We start from the raw sequence: 21,205 nt of genomic DNA, 5'->3' as shown, positions 1-21,205 counted from the left end.
CACAATAACTGACATCACTTCTCTGGTTTATAACACTGACACAGGAACAGGGGAACATGTACACAAGTACACAAACACACAGTCACAAATTCGGCCCATCTACAGTGTTTTACTTCCCAAACAAAAAACAAAAAAAAAACAAAAAGAAAAAGAAAAAGACAAAAACAAAAACATGAGACCCCGAGGACACACAGCCAAGGCCTGTCCCACTTTACAAAACGGTGCAGTAGCAAAGGAACGACCACATCTACAAAAGTAACAAAAATGACCATACAATCTAGTGGAAGTGCTTGTAATTTTGGAAGTTTTGTACTTTTTTAAAAGGATATCAATATCAATGCCTAGAAAATCACCAGTAAAAATAGCTCATCTCTGTAAAAATGTGCTAGCAGGACAACCCTTGGCTGTGGATTTATTTTCTTTGTCACAAACTTTTTTTTTTCTTTTTTTTTTTAACCATTTTCAACTTGTCTTCAATACAACAACAATAACACTGTTTCTTCTTAATACAAATATGTACAGAGACTTCCACGTGTTTTCAAAATAATGCCCTGCACATCGACGCATTATCTAGGGATGAGGATGATGATGATGATGATGATGATGAGGATGATGATGATGATGATGATGATGAGGATGAGGATGATGATGATGATGATGAGGATGAAGATGAGGATGATGATGATGATGATGTTCTTCTTCAGATTCCTTCACAGAAACTGTCCATGCAGTTTGGTACCTGAATCGACAGAATGAGATCACAGTTTCTTTAGCCTAACAAAAGCTTGTTGTCTTGTACCTCGGTCACAAAATGGCCTCTACCTGCATGTGAAAGACACATTTATTTTATTTCCCTACACATAGTAACCCCCTCCCACCCCAAAGTCCCCCCAAAGTACTGGTTAAGAGCTCTACATCCAGACCAAATATTTTTACACAGTATTTGAACCAGGTTTGCCACGTGTAAACATACTGTATCTTGAAATGAATGGAGTGAGAAAGGCACACATGATAAGACCACACAGTTTCGTAACTACAGCAGGGGGTGGAGGAGGAGGAGGGGGAGGAGGAGGGGGAGGGAGGGCTTTTGGTTTTGCTCAGCTTGATGAAAAAGTGCCACTCAACCAGACATTTCTACGTGGTGTGTGTGTGTCAAAGTGTGACCATTCAGCTCTTAACAAGCACACGTCCGTATCTAACATGAAACCAGGATGCAAAGGTGTGCCGCCCCCTCTTAAACACACGGCTGGATTTTGGTCTGGGCTGGTTTCCCTGAAAGTGTTATCGTGTCAAATTCATTTTTGTTCCAGGTGCTTAAGGGAAACTATGCCCTGACCAGTTTGTTGTTTTTTTAATTTCCTTTGCCATTTAGATTAATAAAACTCCTCACTCCATCATACTTTTATGTAAATAAGAAAACATACAATGTGTGGGCACAGAACCGACCGTAGGCTGCATTTGCTTTCTCAGCTGACATTTTTTGAAAATGCTATGCTTTCATGGCCTCAGTGTTATTCATTTACATACTTCAGTAGACAATTTCATCAAGCAGTTTAAAAGGGGTCATGCCATATCAAATAAGTTAGGAGAATATTCGCAGTCTTAACACTCTTGGGTAGTATTCTCGTGCATTTCAAGAGAGGAAAGAATATGCTACTTTGTTAACCAAATGCATCAAAACGATCTTTCCTGAGGAAAGGTTACACAACACATGAAGAAGGGGTGTAGGGGGCTTTAAAAGTCATAAAAAGCTTTGACATTCTTCTGAGTGATGGACATATTTATGCAACAAACGCCTCCTCCTAAAACAAGGGGGAGATTGTGTAGCCTGGCAAATCAATTTCCCACTCCCACACACTCATCTCATTTCACACGAGGCCTTGAACCAGCCGCTGCTATCGCCTCTAGCCTCAGCTGACTGACTGACCTATGGCATTGCTCAGTTCTGCTTTAGCAGCCCCCCCTACCCTCCCCCTACCCCCCTCCCCCAGTCACCTGAGAACCAAACTCTGCTTCCTGTCAATCTCTTTTGGTTTTTGTTTAGAAAAGAAAGTACAGCTTCCTTTTTATACATTTTGGAGCTTTGACAGCACGGGCTGAACCCTCTGAATCAAAGCAATGTCTCTGTCTGACACAACGATACAGGTGTGACGATGCTGTGTACTGTAATGTGCCCTCCAGTGGGGGTGAATACTTGCTATTGCTCGTGATCTATTGGGGTTCTTACAAGTCGAGATTCAATGCTGGCATTTTCAACGAGTATTCAGAAAGTGCACAAAGGAGTTTCATTCTACATTGGCTAAAAGCACATTTACAACATGCCTTTGACATCAGAGTTACACAAGGGTATCATACTGTACACCACAGTAGCTGCGACAGATCACACAGAGGCAGGTTACACTAAAGTCTCCTACTTGCTTGATTCAACATTAGAGAGAATGGGCTCATAGCGAGCAGGCCTTACCAGTTAACAATACAATAACTGCACAATGTTGCCAAACACTATGTGCAGAACATTATTCAGAGGCATCATCTTTTTTTTTTTTTTAACTATACATGAACTCACATGACACTTAGGAACAAAGAGCCAACCATCTAGTTTCAAATTGACAGTCATTTCTCAGATTCAGTAGTACAACATACAGTAGATGTTTTGACATTTCTGGATCAAGGACAGACAGAAAAGAAAGGATTAAAAAAAAAAGGAAACCTATGAAAACACTGAAAATATTGTACTGTATCATCAACGCCTACTTTGCTTTCAGCTTGACTGACTGAATGGTATGTTTAAAGCCACAGTTCAGCAGGTCTTAGTGATATTAAATATGGTGTAACTGCCTCCCATTGATAACGCCCCTCGCATCTCTTTTAGACAGCTAGTCGTCTTTTGATAAGGTAATACAAGAGAAGAAGAAGAGCAAGTCAACAATTACACTGGAAAAATATATGTATGTTTATATTCATATATATAGCATCTTTAAAATCTATTTATACAGAATGTATATATAGTGTACTAATGGCCATCTTGGCAGAGAAATAAAGGCATCTGAAACAATCACCACTCTCTTGATGCCGTGGTCTTCCCAGGACCAGACATTGTTACATTGCAGAATGCGAAGAATCAGGAAAGAAAGTGAGTTCTTTTTTTTTCTTTTTTCGTTTTCTTTTTTTTTTTAGTGGCACTTTGTGCATCAAAAAATTAAAATCTAGAGTAAGGCTACAAGGGTGTGTATGTTTATCTGATAGAAGTTTGACAAAAGAGGCCATCCTACAGTATCCTCAAAGGTTTGGATATGTCACTGTGTGTGTGTGTGTGTGTGCATGTGCAAATGTGTGTGTGTGTGTGTGTGTGTAAGTGTGTGTGTGTGTGTGTGTTTTAGACCCATACATCCAGCCTAAACCACTGCTGGAATAGAGCTCTATATGTACCATTGTACTGATGAAAATAATAAATAAGAAAAAAAAGCATTACTTAAGCATATATGGTACATTATAGAGGTTTTGGGTGAGCCAGTGCTGGCCGCTACAAAGCGCTTGGGAGAGGTAAGATTTTTGAACTCTATGTTTGTTTTTTTGAACATTTCTTGGTTTTCTTTCACCTGACAAAAGCAAACACACGGAGACCAGATAGCAACAGAACAGTGATTGCTTTTGTTGGGTTCTTTTTTTTTGTTTTTACAATCAGCTGCTGGTATGTCTAGGTATAAGCCTAAGTAATCAAACGGTATTTGTATTGATTTTGTTTCTTTATTTAAATATTAGCAGTGGATCTTTAAGACTACTCAGACTCACATCACGCACATAAATAACAAAATAAATATACAGCCATATCAGTCAATTTCTTTCATATTAAATAAATAATAAATACATACTTTCTTTTTTTTTTCTCAGCAGTGGGTTTCTGAATGTAGCAGTAACAGAAAGACAAAACCAAAAAAATAAAGAAAAAGGAGAAAAGGAGGACAACCCAAAAAAATAACTTTTTTTGTAAAATTATCAAATTTTTTTGTCAGTTATAAAACATCTGCACTTAAAAAGGTTTTTAAAAAGTACTCAAAACAAAATATGCCTTGTCAGGTATCTATATAGATTCTTAAAATATTGACATAAGACATTGCTTCAACCATGATAATCAGTAAAGATGCATTTTTTTGTGTGTGTTACAAAACAAAGGTAATAAATAGATTGCTTCAAATAAATAAACCTCAATAACATAAATGGCAATAAGTTACAATTTAAAAGTTCACAAGTTTAAATAATTCATATATAACAATAATTATTGTACCACAAAACTATTCATGGAAATGAAGTGCAATTCCTATGTTGATAAATACTATTGATATGACTAACTGAATTTGAAATGTGTGCACACTATCACTATCATCATTTCAGTTTGTTTTTTTTAAAAAGGGGAAAAAAGGATTTATCTGCTGCTTTTTAAATCATGATGTCAGCCACCCCATGACAAACAAACAACCTTCACTGTTCCTGGATCTGTCTCATAACCTTGCTTGAAGAATTTTTTCCCCTCACTAAACTCAGTCAACATTGCACTGTTGACATCTTTGCCGCAGTAATACCACAAAGCAAACACAAACTTAGTGCATGCTTCATATTGCCGGTGTATGTGTGTGTGTGTGTTGTGTGTGTGTGTGTGTGTGGAGCCGGTGAACACACACACACACGCTTGCCACAGTATAATGCTACAGGACAGCACTGAGAGTCCTCAACTCATCTGTGTCCTCAGTCCCGTGTTTACACTCCTCCACATTTCAGTCAATGTGGAGCGCGGAAAAAACTGATCGACAGAGCAACAGTGAAAGCCTCTGCAAAAACAGCCGAGGACACAAAAGAGACAACAGGTAAACATACAGAATTTTAAAACCCCAGATACAGTTGCTAGTAACATTATTCTTCTCTTCCATCCATTCTGACTGAAGGATCTGTTCTGTCTTCCTGATCCCAGCAGCAGCAGCATGGTGTGGATTTTGGTCCGCGTCACTTTTCTTCTCACAGAGTGCTCCCTGGGTTGAGTTTTTTTTTAGTTTTTTTTTTAAAGTTGCCGTTTATTTAAATAACCTGAATTCCCTTTTTGTTTTTGAATCATATTTCAATATATTGTAGAGTATTTCAACACCTCTCCTTCATCTCACCGCCCTTCCATCTTCACCTCCGTCACGCTCCTGCGCTTCAGGACAGTTTGGGTTTCTCTCCGTGTGTGTGTGTGTTGTCTATGTGTTGAGCCTCAGACTTTGATGCCCTTCACAGCTTTGTTGATGCTCTCCAGCAGAGCCTTGTTCTCAGGGCTCTGGAAGCAGTCCTTGTTGGTGTACATGTCAGTCAGGGTGCTTATGTAGCTGTCGAAGTTCTGCTCGGTGATTGGCTCCTGCTGCGATACAAACAACAACCAATCTCAACTGAGAAGAGCAGGAACATGTGCAGCTATGCGCTGGTCTACACAGGACATTCACCTTGGAATAAATGCTTTCAATAAATCATAGTGCATGAGAGTGAGTGGGCCCAACCCTGTGTATGTACTGTATGTATGTAGACAACAACTTACCATGTGTGGCAGGCGTATATTGGCCAGGCTGCGGATCAGGGCACGGCTGAGACCGGACAGCTCCATGAACAGAGCCTCGTTCTGCTCCTCGATCATCTTGTTCTCGTGCTCAATACTCTTCAGGTTCTTCTCCATGGAGGAGATCTGCAAAACACAGCAGCAGGATTATTATAAGGAGACATTTAAGACAATAAAAGAGGAAGCCTGGTGGTATTCTATCATTTCCTACTGTCTATACTTTAATTAAAAGGAAAAAAAATCAACTATGATCTGCAGCTAAAAATCTGCAGCTAAAAATAGTCCAAATGCATAAATGTTATCTTCCTGTTGGAGTCACAGTGAGCAGCTTTAGGAAGTGGAAAAAGGGAAAAATGATATTTGTGAGCTGTTGGGGGGGCTTGAGGCTGGGCTGTGAACATATGAAGGTACTGGATCATGAGATTTCTTCACAATTACAAAACATAGAATAAAATCTGCCTTTTCCTTTATAGCAAGTCCATGTAACTATAGGAACTATGTTTTTTTTATTAAAGTTTATTGATGTAATAATTCATACATACAACAAGTCATTTAAACTGTTCATTTTTTTAAAAAAGGACTGGAAGAATATTTGCAGTTTATATTTACAGAGATGCAGGAAATCCCTTGTGTGATTCATTACCCTTAAAAAGTGTATGGATAATAGAAGACATATCATTTATATTTGTGAACAGGTGATGATGACTGTTGCCTTTCTTGTAACTGCACACATCTATTTGTTTTTTGAATCTGTCGTGTGAGTTTGGTGGGGTCATCGAGTCACACAGTTTTTTGACCAACAATGCTAAAAGCATCAGTCTTTGCCTTTGTAAAATGCCAACAGTCTACTGTGCTAAGTGTTTAAGTGTTTGTCTAATACATGACTTTGTGCTGTAAGAATCCGTCTCACGTCCACTGATATTTAGGTTCAAATGAAACAAAGCAGAAACACACACCTGAGTCTGCAGGTTGACCATGTCAGCCTCCATTTCATTGTTGGATTCATTGAGGTCGTTAATCTCTTTGTTGAGCTGCTTGATGTCCTCATCGTTGTCTAAAACTAAAGAAGACAGACACAAAGAATAGCTCTTGTAAATATTTCATCTGCATTTTCCATTCCATCCGTTCAAATGATGCAGGACTCAGCGTATTCTGAATCAACGCTCACACACGTGTGAGGTCTTTTATAGTTTTTTGTCCACAACTTACCATCACTGGCTCTGAACTTGGTGCTTAGGTAGTCCTCTGTGGGGAACTTGGCCTTCTTCTTGGCATACAAGGCTCTGGGGCATCCTGAGAGGCTGGAGACACAAAAAATATCAATATTTTATGTTCAAACCCAACATCCGATTCCAACCAGAAATATGTGAAATTAAGGAAACAGGATGTTGTTTTTTCTTGGGACTTGAAGAAATAGTTCATACTTAGTGCACCGTGGTGGTGGTTTCAATATTCTCATCAAGAAAGTGAAAAAGCCCAAAACTATGTTTTTATTTCTATATTAAGGCAAATAAAGTCTGAGACACTTCCATATCCAAATCAAACCTAAATTCACACAATTATATATTTATTTGTAACAGGCCACCAACCAACTCTTATTTTTAGTTAAAAGACCAAATAAACTGTCTGCATGTCGTTTACCTGCGGTGTGTGAGGAAGCTTCCGTTAGCGTGTCCGGAGCCGTCACAACCTGGGGTGGGACAAGTAGGCCCCTCTGTCTTGAAGGCCTTCCAGTTGAATGGTGTGCCATTAAGGAGACCCTCCTTCTGTCTGCGGGCCGCCAGCGGGCACCCGTAGGCACTACGGTGTGTGGCGTACTTCCCACTGATGTGACCCAAGCTGTCGCAGCCCGGCACCGGGCATCTGCAGGGAGCGGAGGAGAGGAGGGAAAGAAGAAAAAAGAGGGAGAAACAAAGGTCACAAAGGTTAGATGAGGAGAATCCAAAAATATAAAGTGTAGAGAAAGTTAAAATATTAGAATAAGGATTTAAGTTATATACTTTCTCTACTGGGCCAAATGTAAAATTATTTATGCAATGAGTAATATTACTGATGCAAGAGCTATTAAGGTTTAGCACATGGCAACAACATGCTGTTAAATTAACTGATTTGTGTGCAAATGCATTATGAAGCCCATATGTTTTTCTTATGTATTGACAATCTACTCTACAATACTCTACCATGAACTACATCCAGAATCAGTATCTGCAGTAAGTGTATTTTCCCATCAGTAAGGGCCTGATCGTTTGATTCAATTATGGGGGCAGCTCACTACCTCTGCATATGATTCACAGTGATTTCCCCCTCTCTCTCTCTCTCTCTCTCTCGCTTTCTTTCTTCCTCTCTTTCTTTTTTATTGCATTTTACTTTTACCGTCAGTCTCACTAAAAGCAGACATTATGGCTTTCTGAGCAGTACGAACTTTAAAAGCTCGGAGTCCTCCTGGTTGTCCTTGGTAGGAGTTTTAATTCCACTTTTCTTGGCACGCGGGCACCCAGAGAGACTGAAAACAGAAAGTATGGAATTGATAACATAGGGTTGAAAAAAGGTCTGGTGAAGTGTTTGCTTGATAAAGGGAGAGAACAATATAAGGAAGAATAAGTCTACAGAGGTTGTTGTAACCAAATTACAAACTAAATCAACTCAAAGAAAACGCCTAATATGGCCAAAAATAGGATAATGGAAAGGTGTGGAAATGTGTGAGTATGTGATCCCTGTCTAATTCTACCATGAACTGTCACTAGGCCTCTCTGACTGACTGTGTGCATGTGTATGTGTGTGTGTGTGTGTGTGTGTGTGTGTGTGCGTGTGTGTGTGTGTGTGCGTGTTTGGCATTTGTATTTCATGTTTGTTACCTTCTGTGGGAGGCGTAGTTTCCTGTGATGTGACCTGAGCCGTCACATCCTGGTGTGGGGCATCTGGGAAAGGGCAGAGCAATGTTTAACATTTAATACAAGCCTGGCAGAAGACATAACACTGTAAATGTTTCATAGAAAATGGCATTATGCAGACGAGAGAAATGGTCCGCTTATGAACATTGCTCATTTTCGTATTCATTCTTGCGAGCAATGTTTGTTTTCAGTTCATTCAGGCCCTTTGCCATTTAAACACTTCTTCTATCTGTCTATTGAGCTATGACATCATCAGAATGACATTGTCATTTCACATCTATATGAACTGATTGGAGTAAAAGCAAGCATAGTCCAAGCCTGATGCAGAAAAAAAAAACACTGTGACAGAGGTAGCAGCAACAGAGGCAGCAGCCGGTGACAAAAGATAAGTTAACGTCAGCGAAATAAAGCATTGTGCCATTGGACGGTGTCAGTAGCAGTGCATTGAAGTGGCAGTGAGAAGGCAGTGAAGGTGTAGAGCAGACATACTTGAGTTCAGGGGTGTGGGCCGCCATGAGGGACCGAAGGCTCTTATCAGCGAGAGGACACCCAGACAGACTGAGAGAAGGGAGAAAAAAGAGCGAAGGATAGGCAGAAGAAGAGAAGGATGAAAAAAGGGGGCGAGGAGAGTGTGAGGGGAGTGAAAGGAGAGAGAAGAAAGACAGTGAGTGAAGGGAAATCAAGAATGCAAGGCATACCAAGGTCATTTAAGAGAAAGAGGACGGACGGCAAGAGGTAAATTACTGATGCATATCAAAGTCAATGACTGTCTTTGCTTCCTGGGCTCACGCTACATTATTGCCTCTGGCATGTCAGGATCAAATAAAATATTTGAATTAGTTGTGGGGCGTCCGCTTTGTACTCTCTCAGTCTAAGCAGAGCTAACATTAATATAAGAGTTTCTATATAGAGAACTAGCTATACTATATCACCCAAATCAGTCTGCAGCTGTGCATACCTGCGATGGGACGCATAGTTTCCAGTGATGTGACCGCTGCCATCACATCCAGGTGTAGGGCACCTGGAGAGGACAGACCGGGAGTTAGACAGAGGACAAGGACTCAGTCAGAACATTACTGACTAAATATAAGAAGTTCATTTTCCATTGTGTTTTGCCCTGTTGCAATGTGGGTCCAACAATTTGGTCCAGACTGAAATATAACATATAACGTAACAATATAACATAAAACGGTACAGAGACATTCATGTTTATGAAATATAACCACAACTATCGGGTGAAATGTGATACTCATGCCTCCCTTAGGATGAGTTGTAATAGCTTTGCTTGGCCTTTAACTTTTCACCATCATCAGGTCAAAATATTTATGTGTCAACTACTTTGGTTTGTGACCAAAAGTAATACTAAAACTAGTACTGTTATCATGCTGGTGTTTGTAGCATTAGACTCTTTGTTACTTACGAGAGCAGCTCTTTCTTGCTATCCTTGGGCTGGAACTTGACCTTGAAGCTCGGGGTTGTAACCTCTCCCGGGTACTTCCTCTCCTCCAGACAGTCCTGCATCATGTCGCAGTCCTCTGGGTCGGATGAGACGAACGACTGGCCTGTGTGCTCCATCTGAAAAAAAAAATCAATTAAAAGATAGAAGATGAGCCCAAATGTGCTGTAATTCATCAGCGTTTCGGATCATTTAAATTGTACTAATGTGTTGTTGTATTGATTTTTTTTTTAGACCTGTTTTGATGAAAGACTGTCTCACAGTAGTTTGCATATACAGTATGTATACAAGGAAAGAAACTTTGCAAAGCACCATGTGCACACAGGTCTCTACTCTGATCCCTTTTCTATTATTTTGTGATGCAGAGTGTCTCATAAAACATTTACACTCAAAGCCCTTTATATTTCTTTTGAAAAAGTTCAAAGGAGTAAAAATTTGCATATGCCAAAGTCAGGATGGTGCAATGCACCTGACACACCACCTCTGTTACACGGTGCAGTGTTTTAACTGTACAGTAACTCTGTATTTCTGTGAAATAAATGAATAATAGAAAGAGGACAAGGGGACAGGAAATAAAGCGAGGGGATTAGAGAAAGACAAAGTGATGTAAACAAGTAAGAGTTTCTTCTTTCTTCAAAAAGCTTTGGGGGAATTTTGTCTGTTATTATTTATGTTGCAACACTTCCTCTGTGAATAATATCACGGGAAACACTTCGGAGCTCGTTCTTTTGCTCGTCTTAATTGTACTGACCTCGTCCATTTCCTCCTCCCTTTGGCGGTTGGGTTTGGTGTAATCCAGAGGTCCCTCCCACTCCTCCTGCTTGTATGCGTGAAGGTTTGGTGATGTCATCCCGCTGCTTCCACCGTGATGGAGCGAGGAAGAAGAGGAAGAAGGGTCCGGGGATCGAACCCCGGGACTGGTGCCGGACAGACTGCCCTCGTGTTTGATGGGCTTCTTCATGCTCAGGTCCAGGGTGCCGTTCTCGTCCACCTCGATGTCCATTTCCTGGAGAGAACACGAGAATGCTTAGACGTGAGGCCATATCGCAAGCATTACACCTCCCAACCACCAGGCTAGAAAACAGGAGCTAAGGGGAGCTTGCTTGCTGGCCAAGTCAGCAGTTGTGCACGTGATGGTGGGCTGAGTGAGGACAAATTATTCTTATGAAAGTAAAAATAATAAAATAACATTTCATAATAGTTACCTGATTTATTTCTGATTTACTGAGTCACTAATAGTATTAACCGTTTAATTTTTTATTAACCAGGGATCCATACATAGTCGTTAACTGTGAAAAAAATACAGAGCCAACTAATACATCTAATTAAGTATTCTCAAATATAAATGACTGGAGTATCCTCTGGTGCACTTCAGTGTACATGAGAGGCCGTCCTGTACAATGATGAGGATGATGATGATGGTGATGGTGATTAAATTAATTACCCTCTTAGCAGATTCAATTGCAGGCCTGTGCATACATTAACACACCTCCTCTCCTGACTCATAACTTCCTATAACGCACACATTCAGACCACACTCAACTCTAATAGTTGATTTCTTCCTATTCCAGCCCATCGACCTTCACCTTCTTGTAAAATCGCCCTCGAGCTTGAACCAAACAAACATTTAAACAGTCACGCAGCAGTTCGGATTGCCACATGTTCGAGTTCAGAACACCGCCTTCATCGCTTAAGCATGCTAGTAATGATGTCTAATGTACTCTGCAAATACTTTGCCAACAGCAACAGTACGGCTCATCTCTCGCGCTCTATTATAGCGCTGGCAGGTGAACAGAAACACAGGGCTGAGATGAGCCATGTTTTCAGCATTCATCTAAAATGGCGCTCATATGGGCTGGTCAGGGGCCAGAAAAATCAAAGGGTTAGGAGAAGAGGAGAAAAAAATGGGAACTGTTCCCAGAACTGTCCCTGGTTGATGAGCTCAGTGTTCCAATGTTTCAATATTGGATTTCCACTGGCTCCATCTCTGATTCCAGATCAGTCCTTGGTTGATCTGCGCTGTAATGCTGTGCAGCTGAAGGCCTGATCTTGGATCAGTGCCTTGCTGAACAACACCTTGCTCTTGCTCTGCTGCCAGAGACATTAATCTTCTCTTTTTATCTTCCTAAAACCATGTCAGGAAATCGAAAAATGATGAAGCAGTCACTTTCTCTCCTCTGTGAGGCAAAAGGGCTTTTAAAAATCACAATATGGGGGAAAGTGGCGCTCCAATTACACCTCCTGTGCACAGAGAGGGGAAAGAGGAAGTGAGTGAGAGATAGAGAGGTATAGACAGAGACAGAGGGGGAATCGGTGAGACTTACATAGGGAGGAAAAGAGGGAGATAAAGAGAGTAAAAGGAGATGTAAAAAGAAAAGGGAAGAAAGAGTGGTGGGGGTGGAGAAAGAGAGTGGGAGATCCGTCCGGCAGATAATGAAAAAAGGCTACCTGGTGGAAAAGTAATCCAGGGAGCTGGCAGTGAGCCAAATTCAATAACAACATGAAAAGTGTGTGGGATGGAGGGATGAAAGGATGAAAGAGGACGAAAAAGGTGATGCAACTGCATCTCAACACCATCCTGTTGCTGTAAGCCAATGTCTCCTGATGATATATTCATGCAGAGTTGATGGGGAGAGGAGAGGAGAGGAGAGGAGAGGAGAGGAGAGAAGAGAAGAGGAGAGGCACACCCACTGCCATCCTCTCTCATCTCACCAGCTGTGGCCTGCAATGTTTCAATCTGCCCTACAATCAGCTAATAATCTCTTTCAGCGAGAGCTGAGACGAGCAGGATAATAACTTTACAATGATGGCATCACCCATAAACAACAATTTCAGATTTATAGGTTGCTGTACGATCACCTAAGAAACAGGAGGGATTTATTCTCATTCCTTTTATGATTAACTACGATCCTTAAAGTGCTAATTATGAAGATAAAAAAAAAAAACATCAATGATAACAGTCTATTAACCTTGTTTTGGAGTTTGGTGCTGAGGTTTTCAGGTTTCTCCCAGCAGCGTGTGGACAGGTTCAGGATGGCAGTGGCGGCCATGTGAGCGGCCTCTGCATCATGGGAGTAGTCATAGGGCAAGGAGGAGCTCTTCCCGTAACCGTGGAGACTGAGGGTGGGCGATGATGACTTGGGGAATGAGGGCTTAGCTGTAGGAGGAGAAAATAAAGTCAACTTAGATCAGGTGATTAAAAAAGTAGGACACAACCAAGTGGAGAAGAAAGAAGAAAGAAAGGTGTGCTGTAATGTACTCAACTCAACTCCGCTGTATTTATTTATATAGCACCTTTTCATACAGAACTGTAGCCCAAAGTGTTTCACAGAGCAGAGTAAAAACAGAAAGAGACAACAACTAACAGTTCCTAAGGCAACAGAGCAGTTGCATAAAAACTAGAAAGATAATAGATGATAAGAAGAACGACTTTTTTGCACTGAGTAACCAAACAAGATTCAGTCTTCATACATGATTTATGAAGCATATAAGTGTCTCCTGCTTTATATTTAATGCACAGATATAAAATTCAATCCTCTCATGTAGTTTTTTTTGCAAGAAAGTGAATAAACATGTTTCATAAAATGTAGAATTATACCTTGAATGCAATACCAATCATATTGAGTAAAAAAAAAGTAATTAAAAATAAAAGTCCAGCCTCAGCCTCTTACTTTTGAAGGCTTTGGGTGAGGTTTCGCTGGTGGGCATCTTTGGAGCAAGCATGCGCTTCCCGAACACTTGAGCGTCAAAGCTTGCATAATCGAAGGACACCTTGGAGTACTTCTCCAGCTCCTTGGCCAGGTTGGCGCGAGGCGTGGCGGGTGCCATGTTGGGCCTGTAGCTGCCATACTGGGGCACCTCCAGCTGCTTCACAAAGCACATAGGCCTGCGAGGGGGGGGAGAGAACGAGAGGACGTCAGGGTGGGGCAGGAGGGGGATTTAGAAGAAGTAAAGCAGAAAATAGAAATGGAGTAGAACTGAGGAGAATAGAATAGAATAGCAAGGAGAGATGGGATATAAAAAAGTGGATTGCGCAATAAAGAGTCACACAATAAACATAAAAAACAAATAGAGGAGAGAAAAAAAAGAGAATAAGAGAAAGGAGAGAATGAGAGAGGGAGGTAGAGTGACACAGAGAGAGTAAAGATAGGGGCAACGGTGTACTTAGCAGGAGTGCAGCAGGATTAAAAGCTCTCTTATCAGCAGAGGGCACATTTGCATGTTGTACAGCATGGAATTTATGAGCTTTAAGCCCTCTCGTTTTCCTGGAGAGCCTGGGCTTTTGTCAGACCTGTTGGCGTAAATCCACTGATAGACCAGGGAGAGGCAGAAGGGCGGGGGGGGCGAGAAAGAAGAGAGGAGGAGGTGGAGAGGAGAGCGGCAAAGAAAGAAGGGTGAAAGATGGGAGGCGGGGTGGTGGTGTGCAGGATGGAGGCAGGGGGAGTCTAGCCATCATTTTCACTGACGCCCATATCACAGGCTCTGGTCTCTAAGCATACGCTCATTAATAAGTTCCATGACCTGTTCCGTAGTCACACTGATGGCCTTCACACAGTGGCACACTAAAAATACACACTCACATCTGGAGGATTTTCATGACTGTCAGAAACTTTATGGCACTGATCACAGGGGATCTTTATTTATTGGGCATGGATTCCTTCAGAACATAGACCACACTGAGGAATTCTTCAGCTACATACACAACAGACAACTGAGCTCATTTTAATAACAATCTCAGAAGGAAAAAACAAAGCAAGCCTTATTATATTTTAATCCTTGATGCTTTGTCCGACCACTGATGAGGTTTTCCTCGAGGAAAGCAATTATTTTTCCTATCCCTCCGCAATGCCCCTACAACTTGTATAATTAGCTTATCAGCTGCATTATTAATTAAAATACCAATGAGGAAGAGCGTGGATTTAGCATAATACCAGTGTCTGGTTTGTGTTAATTATCATTCTTCTGGCCGTGATCACGGCGTCTGACCAGTTGGAGAGATGAATGGAGATAAAGAGATCTCAGTATGTGAGGTGACAGTAATGATTGGACCGCCGGACTGAATGCTTCAAGACCCCCTCGTTAAATTGAGCCATTCACAGGCCAGCTTTACCCCTTGTGAGAGGCACAATAACCAAGGTCAGGACAGTCTCCGTGGCTCAGTTGTAAACTAGCTAACCTTGAGGAGGATTCAGCCGTGTGGGGTTTGGATTGGAGGAAACGGGTTCGATATGCCCACCCAGCATTTAAGGGTCATCAGACGAGTCAAAAATAAAACCGAATACATTAAATGTGAATACTTTTAATTCAAATGAAATGTAAAAAATGTAAACTTTTTCCTTTTCCTATAACCTCCAATTAACTGTTAAAAAAAGAAAAACATTATTTATATACATGATATAGATAATATAGATAATAGTATATATATATATATATATATATATATATATCCTATTTTGCTTATTTCACATGTTTAATCATTAATTTATTACCCAACAGACATTTCCAATTTTGCTCCTGCTTGTATTATAATGAGATACGTGTGTGTAGTCGCTGTAACTAATTTCATTATACTAGTATACTAGTATAATTGATGTTTAATTATCCATATACTGCATACTCCTGGACATCCCTGCATGAACTCTTGACGTGACAAAAATAACACTGACAATGTTAGCTAAATGATGCTAATTAGAAGGTTTTTGACATTAAGGAGATTAATCGTACACATCTAAAAAAAAAAAAAAAAGTCTGAGTAATGTCCAAGACTCCGCTTTGGTTCTTGCTGCAGAGAAAAGCTGTTATTGTAGCGATCAACTGTTAATGCAGCCCTGGATTGATGAAGTGATGAAGGGGATTTGGGCTTGGTGAAACTGACTTACTCACTCACTTTACTTAAATATTCTGACACTGCAGGTAATAGAAGACAGTCTTATGGAGATAAACGTACAGTGCATGCAAATAGCTAATTACCATATAAAGACATATTAACATATAAAGAGGTGGATTTGAAGAATTTTAAAAAGCCCTTTTCTCTTCTCTTTGTACCCATCTCTTTTGGACATTAGCTTCAGTGGGAAGTGTAAAGCCTTAGGTCATTTATCTGATTAATGTATTCAGTTATATTTTGGACTTTTGTCGCTATTGGTAACCATACTTATTCTGTGTAGCAAGTCAATCATACGATTGTATACTTTTTGACTGATTACTCACCGCAGCACTCTGTCATTGAGGTGCTCGCTGCCTGGCTGAGAGAGATGTGGCTTATCGTGGCCCTTGGACAGCTTCTCTGCAGCAGCAATGGGGCATCCAGAAAGACTGGAGGGATGGAAGAAGAGAAAGAAGACGAATATGAAAAGGGGAGCATGTTGCTGACCACGCAGATCTGCATCACACTGCTGTGCGGACTGACACATTCGCTGTCCTGCATACATGAATGTATGCGCCTGCAAATACATGAACAGGAATATGCACTCTGTACATGGCGCTCTCATCTGCAGAGATGCAGACAATCAAATGAACACACATCTACACAGATTCTGTACTGTAATGAAGGTGTGAATGAATACCTGCGGTGTGTGTTACGGTTGCTGTTAACATGGCCCTGACCAGTGCAGCCAGGAGTTGGACACTTCAGCACATTCTCATGCATGGCCAGAACTGAGGAGGAGAACACACACACACACACAGTCAGAGAAATCCACAATCCAATGTCAAACACTCTTTTCATGTACAAGGAGAGATGCTGAATCTCTTATTTCCTTTCCTAAAAAAGCTAGACCCACCCTGGCATTATAATATCTTCTTTTGACCCTCCCCCCTCTATGGACTATGGTAAATATTACAAAATGGTGAATATTGCAGCTATTTTGATGTCTGACTTCCTGTCAGCCTGCCCTTTGTTGTCACTTTTCTTCTCTCCGTGCTTATTTTCATCTCCTAAGCAGCCGAAGACAACTCACTCTCCGGGGGGATCCTGTCCTTGTGCGGACAGCCTGACAGGCTGCGGTGGTGGGGGTAAAGACCGGTCACGTGACCCGTCCCATCACAACCTGGGGTGGGACACTTGATCTCCCTCTTCTCTGGCCTACTGCTCTCTGGATAGAGGAGGACAGGAGGGTCGAGGGAGGAACGAGAGTGAAAAGAGGAGAGGGGAAGGCGGGATGAATAGGGAGGACAAACGCAAGTGGTTAATGCCATCAGACAGTCTGCTTGGCTGAGCGTGAAATCTAGACATATTTCAGACGACTGTACAAAAGCAACACCATCTGTATCTGCTCCTCGTGGCTTATGTAAATGCATGTGTTTGAAGCACTTGTCTAAATGTGATTTGTGTTCCCTGCAAAACGCTGTCAAGGATGAAATATTATCAAATTTAAGAAATATTACAGCTTTTCCATAGTTAACTTGAACAAAGTGGACTTGCTTATCCTGACAAAATACACAAGGAGGAAATCGTAGCACTCTAATTTACGCACGGTTTAGATATGCCTGCAGCTCCCTACAGCTACTGGAGGTAGGCCAGCCAGTATCGGTGGCACTGGAGAGAGGGAAAAGGAGCAAGAGGATGGTGTGATGCTCTATTGGCCTTCAAATTGAATGTTAACGAGACACGCATCTCCTAATTAGCGGTGAGCAGAACAGGAACGTCACCACAGGAGGGAGCTGAGGCCAAGGAGAGGGCAGCACTACCAGGCATGTAATCACACTACTGCTATACTGTGAGGAGCATGACAAGTGGGCAGCGTGCCAACTGTGAAATACAAGGCCCGAACACATGCAGCATGTAAACAAACACTACAGCGCCGGCTGCGGAGCAACCCGCGCCCGTTCTCCGCCCTCTCTCCACCATGTTGTCATCTCTCTCATGTTCCCTCCCTCGCGGTTCAAGCACTTCATGGAAGTCTATTCAGCTGGAACCCCGTCACAATGGAGGGGTGAGGATCGAAGCGGACCCCTGTAACTTTGTTTAATTGGTACACTGTGTTTCATTTTCTGTACGCTGTGACTAAATGTATGGTTCAGTCATATCTGTGTATCATGCAGATGGTTTGGTTTTTACCGCTCACTGCTCTCCAACGCTACAGAAAGTTTGAAAATATTAAAACTTTCTTGTGACACGTTGTCGTCTTTATTCTTGTCAATGCTCATAGCTTGTGGAAAAAAAAAAAGATACTGTCAGCAGGTGAATGTCAAGCCTCAGATATCACAGCGTCCTTGAATTCACCATCAAGGTGACGGCCCTGCTTGTAGCAGCACGGCCACGTGATGCAAACGTAGCTTTAACAAAATAAGTAAACTCAATGTTCCTGATGTATTGCCTACCCAAAGCAACTTTTGACATTTCAGTACATGTTGTACCTCTGACCTACCTTTGCTGAAGTAGCTCTTGCGGATGATGTCCAGGTGCTTGGGCCTGTCATCCATGGTAAAGTATCGCTGGTGGTGGATATCTGGGGCACAAAGCAGCTCTCTGGGCCCAGCCGGCTTCACCTGCTCTGCCTTCAAGGCGATGGCCTGCTCCAGCAGGCCAAGGTTCCCTCGGGTTATGTCGAACATCTCTGACTCGTCCGTCACCGTGGAGCGCTGCGACAGGCTGTCTTCATCGTCGCGCTCATCATCCCCGTCCATGTCATCGAAGTCTTTCTCCTCTGACTTATCCGATCTCACCTCGATGATGTCGGGAGAGGCCGAGGACGAGGCTTTGTGGATTTTATAGTTCTCACCTCGAATGTTGGGAAAGTAGTCCTCAAGTGGACTGGCCCTGTGGGAGCTGTAACTTAAAGGAGGACTGGCCTTGTAGTTCTGAGGTGGGCTACGTTTATGAGAGTCATATTTGTCAAGTGGACTGGCTCTGTTGGTGTTGTAGTTTCCGAGGGGACTACCCCTGTGTGATTTGTAGTCCTCCTGAGGACTGGCTCTGTGGTCTTGAGCTTCGATGTGTGTTCCCTGAGCTGCGGCGGTGCTGGTGATGGTGCGGATGGCAGTTGGCACATCAGAAATGGGCAGGATGTGGTTCACCTCCCTGCGGTCTTCCTCGTCCTTCTCCTCATCCTCTTCTTCTGTTGGAGTGACCCGCTGTGCTGGCGCTGCCATCTCTTCCTCCTCCTCCTCCTCTACATCTTTGATCTGTTTCTGGTGGACATCTTCGGTCACATGACGGTGGTTCTCCTGGCTCTCGTGGTTGCTGACCGGGCACTCTTCTTGCTCATCCTCCAACTCCTCTTCTTCTACTTCAGCTCCTTCCTTCTGCACAGCGGCCGTCTCTTCCAGAACTTGAACTCTGTGCATAACCTCCTCCTCTTCCTCTTCCCCCTCATTGTCCTCCTCCTGCTCATCCTTTGCTTCTTCACCCTGTTCAGCTGCCACGGTGACAACCTCCTCAGTCTCCATAGCAACAGGCTGCTGAGTGGCCACAGTTGGAGCATTGTTGTTGGAGACTCGGCCAAGATGGAGGAGCGAGTTGGCCACCTCTTCGGCGCTTTGAGAGGGAGACTGGCACTCGGCAGCAGGTGGCGCTGCTTCTTGCTCAGGCTCAATGATCACACACTCTTCTTCTGTGGAAGCAGAGATGAAGAGGTCAGAGCTGTGACACGCAGGAAAACGTGAGTCATGCAGTGAGCTAAAGCTGTCGTCAGCGATATCTGTATCATCACTGGCATCGTTTTCCTGCCTGCTAAGTCATTCACTGCGAACTCCCAATGAGATAAAACACCTGCTGTGAGCGGCTGGGAGTGTGGAGATGTAGAACAGCGTCTCCATTAAAGTCATTCACAAAGTTCTAGTGCCCCAAGTGGTCATTAGGAGGCGTGACAACTCCCCTCCTGTAATATTACAGACCTGTGCAGAGAATTTTTGTAGCCTCTCTGTCAGGTGGATAGACTTATCATTTGTTTTCTTTGCCTCTACATCTGGTGACAGCATGGTTTAGAGTTTAAACAACACAAGAGACTTCAAATCTGGATATATCATTCCACCTCACTCCATACCCCTTTAATCAGTTCATTATTTAATCTATAAAATGTCAGAAAATACCAGGATCCTAAGGAGACGACCTTGAATGTCTTGCTTTGGTATAGGAAACAGGACCGACAGTACGATGACAGCCTACCTTCATCAGCTGCAAACGTGTTCTCCTCCTTCTGATATGTCTCTTCTTCTTCTCTCTCCTCTTCCTCCTGCTGTGCATCGTCCTCCTGTCCATTCATCTGTCCATCCTGCGTCAGGTCTTCTGTCATCTCCTCCTCTACAGATGCCTCCCTCTCCTCCTTCTCCACCTCCCTGGTCTCTCCTGCACGCTCCTCATCCTTGTCTCCCTCGCCCTCAGCCTCACTGCTGGCGTCGCTTTCTGCACTGAAGCCCTCGTCCAGGGCCAGTTTCAGTGGGTGGGCCTTCCTCTTGGAGGCAGGCCGCTCTGTATCCTGCTCTTGCTCCTGCTCGGCTTCCTCTAGACGACGCTTTCTTGCTATTGGGCAACCCAGAACACTAATGGAGGGGAAGAAAGATGGATATGAGAAAGGTAAGAGAGAGCAGGGAGACAATCATCATGAATACCAAGCAGGGCTGTAATTAGAAATCACAAATCCGCTCCAGTAAAACCTCATGCACCTCATCATGAGTGACTTTAAGCAGCATAATGGAGGATGTGTATGTGTTTTGACATGAAGAAGGATGGAGCAGCAGATAGTGCGAGTCCACACATCTGGCCTGGGGGGGGCGCCATGCTGGCTTACTCAGACATCACAACCAATCTCAGCCAATTGACTGGAACGTTTAATGAACAACTTGTATGGAGAAGCGGGCGGGCGAGGCAGCGGAGGGTGAAATCCAATAAACTCCCTCTTACTCTCACCTGGGAGACGCCGAGGGAGACTGAGGGACGATCTATAAACAAAGTGCATCTGAAATTGCCTGCTGAATGAATACACATGTAAACAGATAGCTAATATCTGCCCCTCAATAAAGAGGAGTCACAAGCCAGTGAGCTGCCCCGAGTCGCGCAAGGTCTCTGAGGGTAAGCGACACAGACGAGCAGGGAGGGAGGATGGAGCTGGAATAAAAACCTGAAGAAAGCACGTAACCCTACTGTCCACTGAAAGCTTTGTTACTGGTTTACACTGAGGGGCTGTGGGAGTTTTTTGCAATATCAAAACCAGCTCCTCTCACTGGCATGTGATTATTCAAGATTGCATAATTAATGTGCTCCTTTTTTTTTCCAATCTGACTTTGGCCCCTCTCAGGGGTCATTCAGTATCCTTGAAACGTGTTCATATCATGAAC

At 42.7% G+C, this 21,205-nt stretch overlaps 1 protein-coding gene across 11 annotated transcripts in view; it reads right to left on the bottom strand.

Annotated features, from left to right (window-relative positions):
* Window positions 1–4,166: 4,166 nt before the first annotated feature.
* Window positions 4,167–21,205, bottom strand: part of myt1b (myelin transcription factor 1b) — an 89,976-nt gene continuing 72,937 nt past the window's right edge. For 7 of the 11 annotated variants that reach the window (XM_027288586.1, XM_019255577.2, XM_027288589.1 and 4 more), the window contains 18 exons: window positions 20,037–20,410; window positions 18,298–19,482; window positions 16,888–17,022; window positions 16,495–16,585; window positions 16,139–16,243; window positions 13,600–13,814; window positions 12,898–13,085; window positions 10,680–10,934; window positions 9,893–10,047; window positions 9,431–9,493; window positions 8,962–9,030; window positions 8,437–8,499; window positions 8,004–8,084; window positions 7,223–7,444; window positions 6,791–6,882; window positions 6,538–6,641; window positions 5,564–5,707; window positions 4,167–5,389 (listed from right to left, as the gene is read on the bottom strand). In XM_027288586.1, coding sequence (XP_027144387.1) covers window positions 5,246–5,389; window positions 5,564–5,707; window positions 6,538–6,641; window positions 6,791–6,882; window positions 7,223–7,444; window positions 8,004–8,084; window positions 8,437–8,499; window positions 8,962–9,030; window positions 9,431–9,493; window positions 9,893–10,047; window positions 10,680–10,934; window positions 12,898–13,085; window positions 13,600–13,814; window positions 16,139–16,243; window positions 16,495–16,585; window positions 16,888–17,022; window positions 18,298–19,482; window positions 20,037–20,410 — 3,685 coding nt within the window. In that variant the 3' untranslated portion in view covers window positions 4,167–5,245. The remainder of the gene's footprint in view (window positions 5,390–5,563; window positions 5,708–6,537; window positions 6,642–6,790; window positions 6,883–7,222; window positions 7,445–8,003; window positions 8,085–8,436; window positions 8,500–8,961; window positions 9,031–9,430; window positions 9,494–9,892; window positions 10,048–10,679; window positions 10,935–12,897; window positions 13,086–13,599; window positions 13,815–16,138; window positions 16,244–16,494; window positions 16,586–16,887; window positions 17,023–18,297; window positions 19,483–20,036; window positions 20,411–21,205) is intronic. The other 4 variants (XM_019255572.2, XM_019255580.2, XM_027288585.1 and 1 more) reach the window with 4 other exon arrangements.

This window comes from Larimichthys crocea, chromosome XV (genome assembly GCF_000972845.2).
Source record: "Larimichthys crocea isolate SSNF chromosome XV, L_crocea_2.0, whole genome shotgun sequence".
Classification (NCBI taxonomy): domain Eukaryota; kingdom Metazoa; phylum Chordata; class Actinopteri; family Sciaenidae; genus Larimichthys; species Larimichthys crocea.
The sequence above is the reverse complement of the archived record's forward strand: the minus strand, read 5'-3'. Positions and strand labels throughout refer to the sequence as shown.